General features: G+C 30.4%; 1 protein-coding gene across 4 annotated transcripts; it reads right to left on the reverse strand.

Moving 5' to 3' along the window:
- Positions 1-1,412: 1,412 nt before the first annotated feature.
- LOC107011085 (COP1-interacting protein 7) lies at positions 1,413-6,547 on the reverse strand. 4 transcript variants are annotated; one of them, XM_027914300.1, is made up of 10 exons: positions 6,265-6,547; positions 5,957-6,133; positions 5,431-5,552; positions 5,223-5,275; positions 5,077-5,129; positions 4,834-4,986; positions 4,595-4,648; positions 4,120-4,322; positions 2,121-3,808; positions 1,413-2,026 (listed from the first exon to the last, which is right to left on the reverse strand). In XM_027914300.1, the coding sequence occupies exons 1-10, from the start codon at positions 6,321-6,323 to the stop codon at positions 1,841-1,843; spliced, it is 2,748 nt and encodes a 915-aa protein (XP_027770101.1). In that variant the 5' UTR covers positions 6,324-6,547; the 3' UTR covers positions 1,413-1,840. The 4 variants fall into 4 exon arrangements, with proteins under 4 accessions (XP_027770101.1, XP_015065903.1, XP_015065904.1 ...); XM_015210417.2 differs by having other exon boundaries at positions 2,121-3,820; XM_015210418.2 differs by lacking the exon at positions 4,595-4,648 and having other exon boundaries at positions 2,121-3,820; positions 6,265-6,546.
- Between the last annotated feature and the right edge of the window lie 6,566 nt (positions 6,548-13,113).

Consider the following 13,113-nt stretch of genomic DNA (forward strand, 5'->3'; position numbering starts at 1 on the left):
AATATACTTAATTTATTGAACGGATATCACCACGGTTGCTTTGTCCGAGTGTCAAAGACTGAAATCTATTGGGAACATTGTTGTTGTGGTTTGGATTTAAGCCTGGATCGTTCCATAAAATTCTTGTTGCGTACCCACATATGATTGATCAAGGAAATTGGACCTTCGTGGAACGGTTGAACGGACCGTGGTCACGAATATCCTGGGTGGTTCCACTGCGGAGATTGTTACCATGTTAAGACGAAGGTTACTGGTGGCACATTGGGATGCAATGGGGTTTTTGGTAGAAGTGAGCACTTGTTCCTCAATAATAACAGGAAACAGGAAGATAGAAGTCCAATGCAGTCATCAAAAATTTACGTGAATCACTACTTTAATTTCATGTGTTTAATTTAAAAATCCATTTATGGCATGTCAAAATTCGGTTAAAAGGACATTTTTAATCTTAAGAATAACCTCAAGAGCATTTTTTTTCCAATAGGTGGAAGAAGCGCATTTTTAATCTATTTTCAATACTTCGAGGGCATTTTTAATACTTTTCCCTAACAAATATTTATACAATCAGATTTGTTGTGAAAAAATTGTAATGAGATGCCTCACTTTCATTGTAACTGACTTGGGGATAGGAACTAGGGAAAGCAAGGAGTTTATCTGAAATCATATTAAAATTTATATAAGGTTAAAATTATAAAATTATATCATTCATATATATATATATAAAAGGTTAAAATTATGTTTTATGGATGATGCTGTCATATTTGGACACGAATTAAGAATAATAAATCAACTAGACAAGTAAGAACTTTGAAAAGTTCAATTGGTGCTTTACCTAATAAACTAACATTATTCAAACAGTTATTCAAACAACTGGTTCTTTGATCTTGAATAGAAATTAAACTGAATAAAATATATGAAAAGATGGAAGCTTTTTTTGTTGCGTCTTAGTGGTGACTTGTCATTTGAGATATGCCTGCCCCAAATCAAAATAAAGAGACAGTTCAAGTAATTAAGTAATAATAAATAAATGTACAGATAGATGTTAGAATCTTTGACAATTCCTGTGATTTCAGCTGTCCCTTTCATACATCCTCATGTCAAAGAATTGGCTTCCACAAACTTTTTCAGTTGTGTTTTTGTGGACGCACAGACTAAAATCTCCGGTCCTACGCTTTTACGAACTTTTATTGACTTCATGAAAGATCTATCTATACTTGTTACTACACATACGTAGGGTTAATCTTTCGATTCAAAGCTGAAACCTTGAACTCATTGTTGAATCCGCCACTGATATATATAATATACAAAAAGAAGTAAAGAATATATAGGAGCAGATAACAACAATAAAAGTGACTGATTTAACAGAGCTGGTAAAATGTGAGGATTATACAAAACTTATGTGAATCAACAATAAATATGGGAAGACAAATGTCCATAGTACCAAAATCCTATCTTCACTTATCCAGCAAAAAAAAAAAAACAAGATTTGGTATTAGAAGTTTTAACTCACAGATAGATTTAAATATAACTTTACACAACATATGAACAAATAGCAATATACAAATAATAATAAAGCCTCAAGCAACTATACTGGCAAAACCTTATGATGGGACATGAATGTCTAAATAAATGAGAAGGAATAACTTGCATCAAGCCAGCAAGCAGAGCTGTCCTAGTAAAGAAAAAAATCTATAATTTTCATCGAAAATATTTTATTTCTCCAAGATATATTTGTGGATATCCAATGTGCACAAAGCAGTGAATTGTGGATGTTCCATATTCGCGGCAAAGCAATCAAATATATTTTAAGGTCGGATCATACTTTTCCTTGATGGATTGCTCCTTAATGCTTGACCTGCACTGGAAATGTGTGAAGTTTGGATGAAGGTGAGATCTTTGAAGCTGTTTTACTTCCTGCTGGCCCTTTCTTGGAAGCTGCTGGGGACGAACCCTTAGCTGCACTTCTTTCTGCAATCCTCTTTTGCCTCTCGATCACTAATTCCTCCATTCTCTTGCGCATTTCTTCGTCCTATTTAAACAATGAGGAAGTATGATTTATGAGAAAGACAAAAATAATGGAGGCAAAAACAACGGAAAAATGAGGTTACTGGTTATTGTCGTACCCGATCTAATTTGCTCTTCTGGGTTGTCAGTTTGTTAGTAGGAGGAGACATCTTCTTGCTCTTTGCTAAAGCATCAATCCTGCTCCTTGACAGAGATCCTGAGGAGACTTTAGACCTTGCATCTTTTCCGGTCTTTGCAAGACTGTCCTTCTTAGTAGTGCTTTTACCTTTCACAGGAACAGTTTCTTCAGTAGGAGGAGGTTTTGCCTCAACTGCAGGAGATTTTTTATCAACTTGAATGAAAGAAGCTTCAATCTGAAAATCCAATTCTGGTTGCCAAGATGCCTCAAGAGGATCCAAACTAGTTTCTCTTGCAAGCACCACACAGAGGTCATCAGGTTGACTGGTCCCATATGTACTAAGCTTGGTTTTTGATGCAACTAGATCACTATTTTCAGCATTTGCTGCAGCAACCAAGTCTGCATCCATGCCAATGTCTGTTTTCCACTGAGAGCCATATTGATCATCAAAAGCTGGTCGAGACTGTACCATGAAAGAATCATCAATAGGAGCAGCTCTTTCACTTTCGACTTGAGAGGAACTTTTCTGAGTTGACATGCTACTGTCATTGTCAAATATCATTCGCCTAGCCTCTTGAATTTCTGAACTGCCGGAGTGGTTGACAACAAACCAATCTTCCCCATTACTATTTCTAATAGCAGAGGATTCAGAACCAAAATCAGATGGAGTTCCCAATGTATTGCCTCCTGATGGTTCTTTGTGCGAAAATAGAAGATGCACATCTTCAGAAACTCCTTTCTTCAAACTTGGCCTCATATCCTCACCATTGGCAAAATCTACCATGTTAACCTTTGTGCCATTTTCTTCATGATTTTTGCTCATGAGAAGAGAATCATCAGGTGTCAGATGGTCTCTTCTGACCTTCTCACCAGAATTCTTGATCCCATAGCCTTCATCCTGGAAGTCCAAAGGTAGCTGGTCACTGGCCCCATTCATACTTGGCTCCTCACGACTCATCAGAATATTCTGGAATGCATCCCAAGCCTTATTTCCTTTTGCTTTCTCAGATAACTTTGGTGACATGCCCTCATTTAAGTCCGTATTGCTATAACCATTTGATTCATTCTCTACATCAAGATTCTGATGTCCTCTATTCTTGTTCCTATGTCCTTTTGAATTACGACGTTTCTCCAGTATTGCAACAGCATCATCTACCTGCTCTTTGATAGAATCTTCATCGAGTAAATGAGATTCAGCTGAAGATGAATCATAAGAAGATCCATCATTTTCCTCATTCTTTCTATTGGAAGTGATATAATTGATGTTGCGGATTACAACTGTTTTTGAGGATTTCTTCTTGTGCTTTTTAGCATGTGAGTTCTCCCTTGAAGAATGCTTTTTCTCATGCTTCCTAACTTCATCTGAATCAGTTCCAGAATCAGAGGCACTCGACTCAGTCTGTTCATCATCTTCTGAACTGTTACGTTCTTTGGATTTCTCCTTCTTCTTTGACCGTTTGTGAGAGTCCCTAACAGAACCATTTGTGGAGCCATTTACATTTTGTGGCCACTGCATATGTGCTGGATAATATTGTAAAGGATGCATGCCAGCAAAAGGCATCTGTTGAGCTGGGCCATGAAAGTTGTACATATACGGAGGAATATGGTTCTGCCATGGCATTTGCATCTGAACTTTTGCTGATGGATCTGATGCAGGAAGATTCTCATCTGTGCATATAGCTGTTGAGGTTACCAAAAGAAAAAGGTGAGTCTATGCTGTAGACATAAATTTATATGCACATATATTGGTACATACAATTTTTCTTGATCATTATTGGTATGCATAACTACCTAATATAGTTCATATAATTCTTCTACTTTGAAGTCAATCTACGCACACAGATGGGAACTAATCAGTTAAAATTACAATCATTAAGGAAAAGTTTCCCTTTTATATGTTGACTGAGATAAACAAGTGCTACCACCTAAACTTAAATCTAGTAGAATAAATTAATGTTAGGAAAGAACAGATAGGATACCTTTGACACCATTTGAATTTGTTGAATCCTTCGAGTCAGAACTATCCAAAGAGCCATTATTGTCATATGCAAGAATAACACCTTGATTTCCCAAGTACGATAGATCCATTGGTGTACATGCCTTCATTGCAGCTACCTCATCCATCCATTGTCCATCTGTGTGCTTTTGTTTGTAAAGTTCCTTGAAATCTACACATGCATCCCTACAAGAAAGATAAGATCACACAAACTGAAGTACAAAAAATGGAACTATAACAGTTGACTCAATTTTGACATCTCCCTTATAGTACTTTGTACACAGTGAAAGACGTAGAAGCTTGTTATTATATCATCGTCAAAAGCTACACCTAGGAGTTCTCTAGTTCCATATGTAGGAGAGGCTTCCTTCGAAAATCAATATAAAATGGACAAGTGTACAATTTACCTTACAGCAAATAGAAGAGTAACACACATATTAAAACAAGGATAAACATACAATGTGATGATTCCTTCGATTGTTAGACAGCAGATGTCCTCCAGACTCTGTTTTCTGCTATGCACCATAATGAAAACAAAGGTTCACAATGATAATTGGAACCTGCCATAAATGTTTCTTCCAACTAAAGTAGTCAAAGACAAACATTGGTGATTCATTTTACACCAGTTGTTTTTCTTTATCTATATATCTAAGCTACAAAACATAGGTTATGATGAAGACACTTTACTGTATCATACCTAAGACGTACTGCACCAAAAGAATTAGCAAACTGTATGAGATCATCCAATTGGTCTATCTCAAAGCCTGCAACTGTTGCACGCGCATAAGCCATGGCCTGCTCTTTCCTAAGTAATGCCTTTCGGGTATCCAGGTGGCGTTGAAGGTGAATCCTGAAATGATAAAAGACAAATAACTCAGTAAGATTCTCACGTGGAGATGCATTTACAATACACTGTTGCTTCCAAGGGAAGAAAACTTGCTTGGAGTTTTCTTTAGGTGCAGCATTATTAGCTTCTTCAACTTCAGATTTTGCCTAGAAAAACCAATCAAAGTGAAATTTTATAATGAGCTACTAGACTAAATGGATATCACTAGCCAAAAATCTAACTGTGATCAAGTAAAATACCTTGAACGAATCGTTTGATTTCCTGGTGCTCTCACTATTAGCTGGTGAGCTTCCTGCAAGTCAAGCAACAAATGTACATTAGCCCCAATCTCAAAATGGTATGAACTCTACTAAGAAACAAAACTACAAATGTTATTATCATAAAAAGAAGAAATCTGGAATTAAATCTAATAGACAATGCGTATCTAATTTGATGTCTTGAACATACCTTCCTCTGAATTGCCATTGGCGCATTCATTGGATTGAATGGAACTCTCGATCTGTGAGATCTCTCGTTCCAATCGCATAAACCTCTCAAGAATTTCAGGTGTACTAACAAAGCGTACAAATCTGCCACAAACACAAAGAAACCACAAGTAAATAAAATCGAGTCTACCATTGCATCAGCTTCACATTTATGCTAGATCCAACAAGAATCCATTCTTAAGTACTTAGTTACTAACAGTTTGCAACTAGAGAATAACTTCTAAAATGCAAAAGAACACTAATTATGCTAAAACAACACTACCCTGTTTCCAAGATGTCCAATGAGCAATTATATCTGGTTAGAAGTTATTAGCAAAAAGTCTATACACATTTAGTCTACTTTTTTAACCCATAATAATCACAATCTAGTGATGCTTTATGACCAATTTCACCATCAAGATCATCTGCAAGTAACATGTTGGTACTAATGAACAATGACAAAATTACTAAAAGCTTGAAACTTTTCAAAGATCAAACAAAAATTATACCTCAGGAATGTGGCTTTGGTGAACCAGTAGGCATGAGTTGAAGGTGGCCTCATAGTGATTGAATACCCACCTTTTGGAATCTGATCTTTAGCAAATTTCAAGTGAGAAATGAATGGTTCCACCAACCCAGATGCCAATTTCTCATTTTTACCCCCAGAAAACACCACAAGATCACATCTTTTTCAATACCCACAAATCAAAAACACAAAAAAAATCAAATCTTTATCAGTTTCCATCACAATACAAAGCTAAAAAACAGTTAACACAAACTTTGTGGGGTGGGGGGGGGTGTTTAAAGCAAAACCAACCTTGTTCTAGTTGGGGTGAGCTGAAACAGTGCATAATCAAGAAGGGTCTTGGAATCCATGTTTAACTAAAGCAAAGCTTAGTGGACAAAGGGGAGAAAATGGGGAAAAAATGAAACTCAAATAGCAAAAGAAATGGTTGTAAAGAACAAAGACATGTTCAAGAACGTGACATTTGAGAAATCTTTTTGTTGAACTGTAAATGGAAGAAAAATTGCCAGCAAGAAATGATGAAGCAATGGCAAGAATTGCACATGGAGAGATTTTTTTTTTTTTTTTTTAGCTTGTGAACTATAGGTTATAAGATTTTTATTTTTGACAATATGGGAGTGGGCCCCATGTTTTCCTCTTCAATTATTTCATTTTTATTCCAAGTACCCATTATCTCTTTGTCTTCACTCTTTCTTTTATAAAATTATTTTTTAAGAAAAATCTATAGAACCTCTTGAAAAAAAGATGTGAATTTTAAGATTTTTTTTTTTTTAGGTGAACCGACACTTTTTCATTTTGTCTTTTTAAAATTTAATTTAATATATATGATGAGTATATATACTTTATGTCATGAGCAATTATTTTTCATTTAAAGCTGATAATAAAATCAACTGATACTTTCTAATCATTCATTAATTTAAAACAATGCATAAGTAGTTGTGAGTATAAGTAACCATAAATATGAAAAATATAATGTTTTTATGACAGATTAAAAGTGAAACTGTGTTACATTAAATGATAGTATATACATATTAAAAAAATTTCATTAATGGATAATCTTGTTTGGTTAAAAAAATATTTCATTAACTTTTCTATTGTTAATTATGATTTTATATATTTTTCATGCATGAAAATAAGTTGTCTGTGGTTGCTTTAAAGTATTTTTGAAAAGAATTGAGATCTTTGACTTTATAATCATCAATATTATCATATTTTTTAATCTTACCTTTTAGAAATAATTAGTAGTAGGTAGTATATACATGTAGATGAGTTGGAAAAGATAATAATTAATTTTGGATTAGTTGGGAGGTCTACGTCTTATTTAACCACACTTAATTGATGAGAAAATGGACTGATGGTGTCTGAGTGCGATTATTTTAATTTAATTACATGTTAATTATTAAACTCGATCACTCATTAATTTTATTCTTGTGAAGTGTAAATATTGAACTTTTTAAAGTTTTACTTCTCCACATGGATGATCATATAATTTTTTCCCTTTTACCACCTTAGTAGTGAAATGATAAATACTAACTTCTACGTTTCGAATTGAAGCACTAAGTATATAAATTTATTTAATAAAATGTGCTTTGTTTCAAAATTTTTGATAAAAATTTGGATTAGTTATATTTAAAAATTGGGTTCAGACAGAGTGTGTAAAATAAGAAAAAAAATCATATAATAATCCTTTGTTAGTTATTAGTAGAATAAAGTTGCAGTAACAAGTTTCTCCGTATCAAATTTGGTATCATTTTTTTCCTTTTTGAGTAAATTTAGTTAATCTTTGAAATTGAACTGAGTTAAAGTAAACTCAATATTTAAAAAGTGTATAAAAAAAGAACTATAAGTTGTTATATATTCTTCAAATATCAATAAAGATTATTAAAAATATTCTAAACAATTCTTTTACAATTTCGAAAAGCATAAAACGATAAATAATTGAGGACAAATGTACTAAATATTAGGTTCATTATAAGAATGAGTGATAGCCTATGACTAATAAAAATATCAACTATCTATGAATGATCAGGATAGAAATATCAATCGATAAAATGAGTCTCCAAAAAAATTTAAATTCAGACTATAAATAATGACTGACATACTCACTTACGCAACGAAACTCTTATCTAAGTCGTGACTTTGTGATTATAAAAAGAGGATGGGCACATTGGCTTACTTCTGATCAAAGGTAGGAATAAGCAAGCAATAGTTGATGACAACTCCTTCAGTATGATTCCTCAAACAAACTATTTTTTTTTTTCTGTGTATGTTTGAGTGACAAAGTGTACTATCCAAGATTGCAGATGGGGATCATTCCATATTAAATGTAGAAATAAAATATTATATACTATAGTCTACAAGAGTTGACATTAACCTTAGTAGTATAAAAATATCTACGTCGATCGTCAACTTTTTTATCTAAATAAAAAAATAGCCATGCAAGAGAAACACTTAACTACTACTTGTATATATCTATTTTCTTACTCTACTTAGTTATTGCGTGGTTCAAATAATCATCTTATCTATTTTTGAGTATTTAGATTGCTAATAAAATTTAGTTATTATTTGATTCAAATAAACATTTTACTTATTTTCGAGTATTTAGATTGCTAATAAAGTTTTAACTAATGCGTTATACAATTATTGAGTGAATAAGTTGATTATTTTTTAATATAAAAATAAAATTTTGACAAAAATACCGTTGTTTAAAATACTAACGAACATGACAAAAGTTTTTTTATTAAAATTTAAATATTTATCACCTCGTGAAATTTCAAAGTTTTCATAAACGATTTGTTAAATTTAAAACTTCAACAATTTTTTAAATTTAGAGAAAGTATAATCTTTTTTCGTGAATTAATTTTAAAACTCCACTAATTATCAAAAGATATTAATGATTATTTATACAAAAAGTGGAAATTAAAAATATAACTTCTTTTTATCAAATCATAATTAGATAGGACCAAAAAAAAAGGTTAGAAAAGCAAAAGACAATTAGGGTAAAGAGTTTCATTATTTAATAATTAATTATTAAAAGTAGGACTCTTATCAAAACACCAACTACAATATTAATATAGTAAAAGGCAAAATCCATCATTTTCACATTATTTATTACAGTACACAAAGCTATAAAAATGAAATACCTAATCATTTAGCCGTAATTCCAAGACAGCCATGATACAGCTAATATATGCTTTAGCAACTTGCAAGGGTAGTGTCGTGACATTTAATTAAATCACTTAACAATTAAAGAAAAATAAAAACTAATAAATACAAAAATAATTTCATTTGGTAGCTAGCTTTTGGCACAAATAGCATAATAGGGTAACCAATATGTACTATATATTATGATTAGTATTGTGGGGTTCCATTGTTTAAAAAAATAGCAACTAACAAATTTCTCTAACTAGAAACAGTAAAAATTCATGTTAATTTAATTTCACCATGGATTATTAAAAATAAATATTTAGCTACCAAGTAATGAGAATAATCGATTTATTTTATAATTTCTAGTAGTGTTTGATCTGTTTACCTAACTTGTTTATTGATTATAACAGAGACACAGTCTCTCTCTCTTTATTTAATATAATATATTTTAATTTACATGGTATATTTTTTAAAAATTTATATAAATTAAAAACATATTTTTTAATATAATGTGAAGTCATAAAATGTTTCATTTATTGTTTATTTTAAATGTAAATTTCCCATTTTGTGAGTGGGAGGGGGGGAAGGTTGGTGGAAGTCGAGTTTGATAAATTGAGCTAGCTGGTTGTTTTTTTGTCATTATTCTTGAGAATATATACATTTTTTTTCATTTTGCTACATTTTAAAAAAGAGGTTAATTTAAATGCCCAAAGAATATAAAATAATTTTTTTACACAATAACCTCCATCAGAAGTAATAAATAGTTACCGGCAATCATTTCGTACTAAAATGAAATCAAAAACTAATAAGGTGAATTGTATCACATGTACGATATGTCGTAAAACATTTATTGACGTAATTATAAGTATTTAATTATTTTTATATTTAATTTGAGATAGCTATATAATATATTTATATAGTAAAATTTAAATTTTGAGTCCGTCTCTATTTAAATACACAATAATGACATAATATGTACATATGAAATACGACGTACATACACAGTAATCGCTATTCTGTTGAAAAAATTATTCCTAAATAAGAGAAAAAGTAGAAATATTTTTTAAAAATAAGTAATTCCTCGATTTCAATTTGTTTAGCTACTGGTTTATTTAAAAAGAATGTTTATTTTCCATTTGAAAAAAATGTAGTCTGTAGTTTCTATTTTTCAGACGACATTTAACGTGTCTCTTATTTAAGAAGATCACCTATTCAAAAATCTTTATTATATTTTAAAATTTTATACCAAATCAAATTATGACAAATAAATTGAAACGAGAGAAACATGTTAGAATAATTTTGGTCTATGGGACTATAACGTAAAGATAATCTTTAATTTTACAAGCCCAAATCGTAGTGCAAGTCCAAGCCCAGGTAAAAAAACTTTCAATTACATATAATATTGAACAACTTACAAAAATAACTATATTTATAGAATTATTAAATTCCAATAGCTATAAGTATGATATATTATAAAAAATGAATACATTTTAGCTCTTTTTCTAGCTATATTATTGTATATATTTTTTATTTTTCTATTTATACATTGATACAATTTTAATCATAATGAACTAAATAAGAAAACTGTATTAATTGTATGCATTTAAATTAGTGTCTTTATTTATAAAATTTAAAGTATTAACATATCAAGAATACAAGTATTTGTAAAAATTTAATGTATTAATATATTAAACAAGATAAAGTATAACAATTAAGCATATGAACACGATAATTTGAAAAATGAATACATTACAAAAAATGAATATACTAACATAGTATACATATGAACATTGTTTTTGAACAAAAGATATGAATATATTTGACAAATGCATAAACAAAAGAAATGGAAAATAATTGAATGTGTAGGTAGAAAAAGTGTGCAAGTATTCGGTTGGATAAAAAAATAAAAAAAAATCAACAAACATCAATCTCTTTTTGGTCAAGTTTTTCTTATAATACTTGAAGCTTGGTGTTGACTCATGTATTTGTTTATAAAAAATTGTATTAATATATCTAATTATACTTGTATTGCCTAATTAACCTTTCAAATTTGATAGATTACTTATGTATCCAAATATACCTGCATTCAAAAATTACCATTTCAACTTGTGTTAATATTAGAATACAAGTATCTATGTGTATAACTATTCTACTATATACAAATTTGACGATTACACAAACCTCAATCTCTTTTTATTCGTGTTCTTCTTGTATTACTTTTTTTTTATAACTATAGTCATTGTAATATAGAAACAAGTCAATTGAAAGCCTATAAAAATAGATGCAACATATATGTATACAACTATGATCTATATAAAGACGAGGAGAAAATCAATCAAGTGATATCTGATGAATTCAAATTACAAAAATTGCTCCTAAAATCATCAAAAAGATCTTAAATTGAAAGAAATCTGGGAGAAAAATACATAAATTTTGTGATATAAGAAGATTGATGAGATAAAAAGTATTAGTGAGGGTAAACATGGGAAACCAATCACATAAAACATGTCTACACATAATAAATTAGGTGTATAACAATAATTTTCCTCTTTAATATCAATAACATTTTTAATTATTTTTATATATGATTAACTTTGCTAATTTATTGTGTAACTATATCCATATAAAATAAAATAAAAATAAATTGTAGCTATTTATTTTAAATGTATGTAGTTTGCCATATTTTATACTTTTTCCTAAAATATTTTAATAGATTTTTGGTAAATATAAGCTGGCTTTCCTGGTCTTCCACTGTTGATAATTAAGAATGAAGACTAAATACCAAAAGAAATACTATATTATTTTGTTTGGTACATATTTAATACTTTTTAGTATATGGTTTTCCAGTCATTTTTAGTCTATAGTAGAAACGTCTAAATTTTGAATGGCGCACATAATATGATAAATCTGCCTCATGCATATTTGCCTTCTTTTGATCAAGTCAATTTGGGCTTCCTCAGACAGCCCAAATAAGGACATTTGTTAGGGAAAATAATGATTAGGTAATATAGTTATAGTTTTGATTATTTTTAACGTGTGGTTATTAATTTTGCAAAAAGAAAAGATTTTTTTTTTTTTTAATTGTATAAATTTAAATTTTCTATAATATGATCTATGACGGTATAAATTCAGAATTTGTATAATTCGCTTTTTGATTGTGTATAACCTATAATTTTTATATGTTTATTCAAACTATTTGTACGTGATTTAAGAAAAGATCATAATAAATTATCATTTTTGTATTTTGGCACGTAAAATATTCAAACGGCTTTTGAAAATTTTCTATATGTATAAATACAAATTTTGTATATACTTACCTTGTTTGCATATTCACAAGCGAAATATACAAACAGACAAACAAAATATACAATATACAGTTATGGAGCGCAATTACTGAAATCAGTGTTTTAATATACATTTTTGGAGCGAGTCTGGGACGGGGTGTACTAAAAACGCTTTCGGGACGTAAATGAAAGGCATAGATCCATAAGGCGCAAATCCTTAAATTTGAGGCGTAAGCCTCGAGCATAAAAACACAAGTCCTGGGGGTAAAAACGTACATCGGGGCGTTTTTAATTTAAATCATATTTTTACTATTGGGTTAATGATATTTCTCAAATAGTAATTATAATATTTTTTTTCTTCATTATTGATTATTAATACTTATCTCAAATAAAAATCATAAATCATCGAAAGGTTTACTTTTGCTTATTTTATTTGTAATAAAAGTATAAAATTGAATAAACATGAGAATAGGCTCCGTAGATCCATGAGACTTACGCCTCACTCTATACTGTATAAAACGTCACGGCTCTGTCACGACCCAAAACCGAGCCGCGACTGGCACCCACATTTACCCTCCTATGTGAGCGAACCAACCAATCTAAACCTTAACATTTCAATTTAATATCAACATAAAGCAATGCGGAAGACTTAAACTCATTAATAAAAGACAATTCAATAACTTCTAAAATTCAACATCTATTATTTCCC

This window comes from Solanum pennellii, chromosome 2 (assembly GCF_001406875.1).
Source record: "Solanum pennellii chromosome 2, SPENNV200".
Lineage (NCBI taxonomy): Eukaryota > Viridiplantae > Streptophyta > Magnoliopsida > Solanales > Solanaceae > Solanum > Solanum pennellii.

What these genes read in the sequence shown, in the direction of transcription:
- LOC107011085 (XM_015210417.2), bottom strand. Translation starts at nt 6,323, where the DNA reads ATGGATTCCAAGACCCTTCTTGATTATGCACTGTTTCAGCTCACCCCA. An exon ending in AATCAAACGATTCGTTCAAG is followed by an intron (nt 5,130 to 5,222) that starts GTATTTTACTTG and finishes TGGTTTTTCTAG; the next exon opens with GCAAAATCTGAAGTTGAAGA. An exon ending in GCACCTAAAGAAAACTCCAA is followed by an intron (nt 4,987 to 5,076) that starts GCAAGTTTTCTT and finishes TTATCATTTCAG; the next exon opens with GATTCACCTTCAACGCCACC.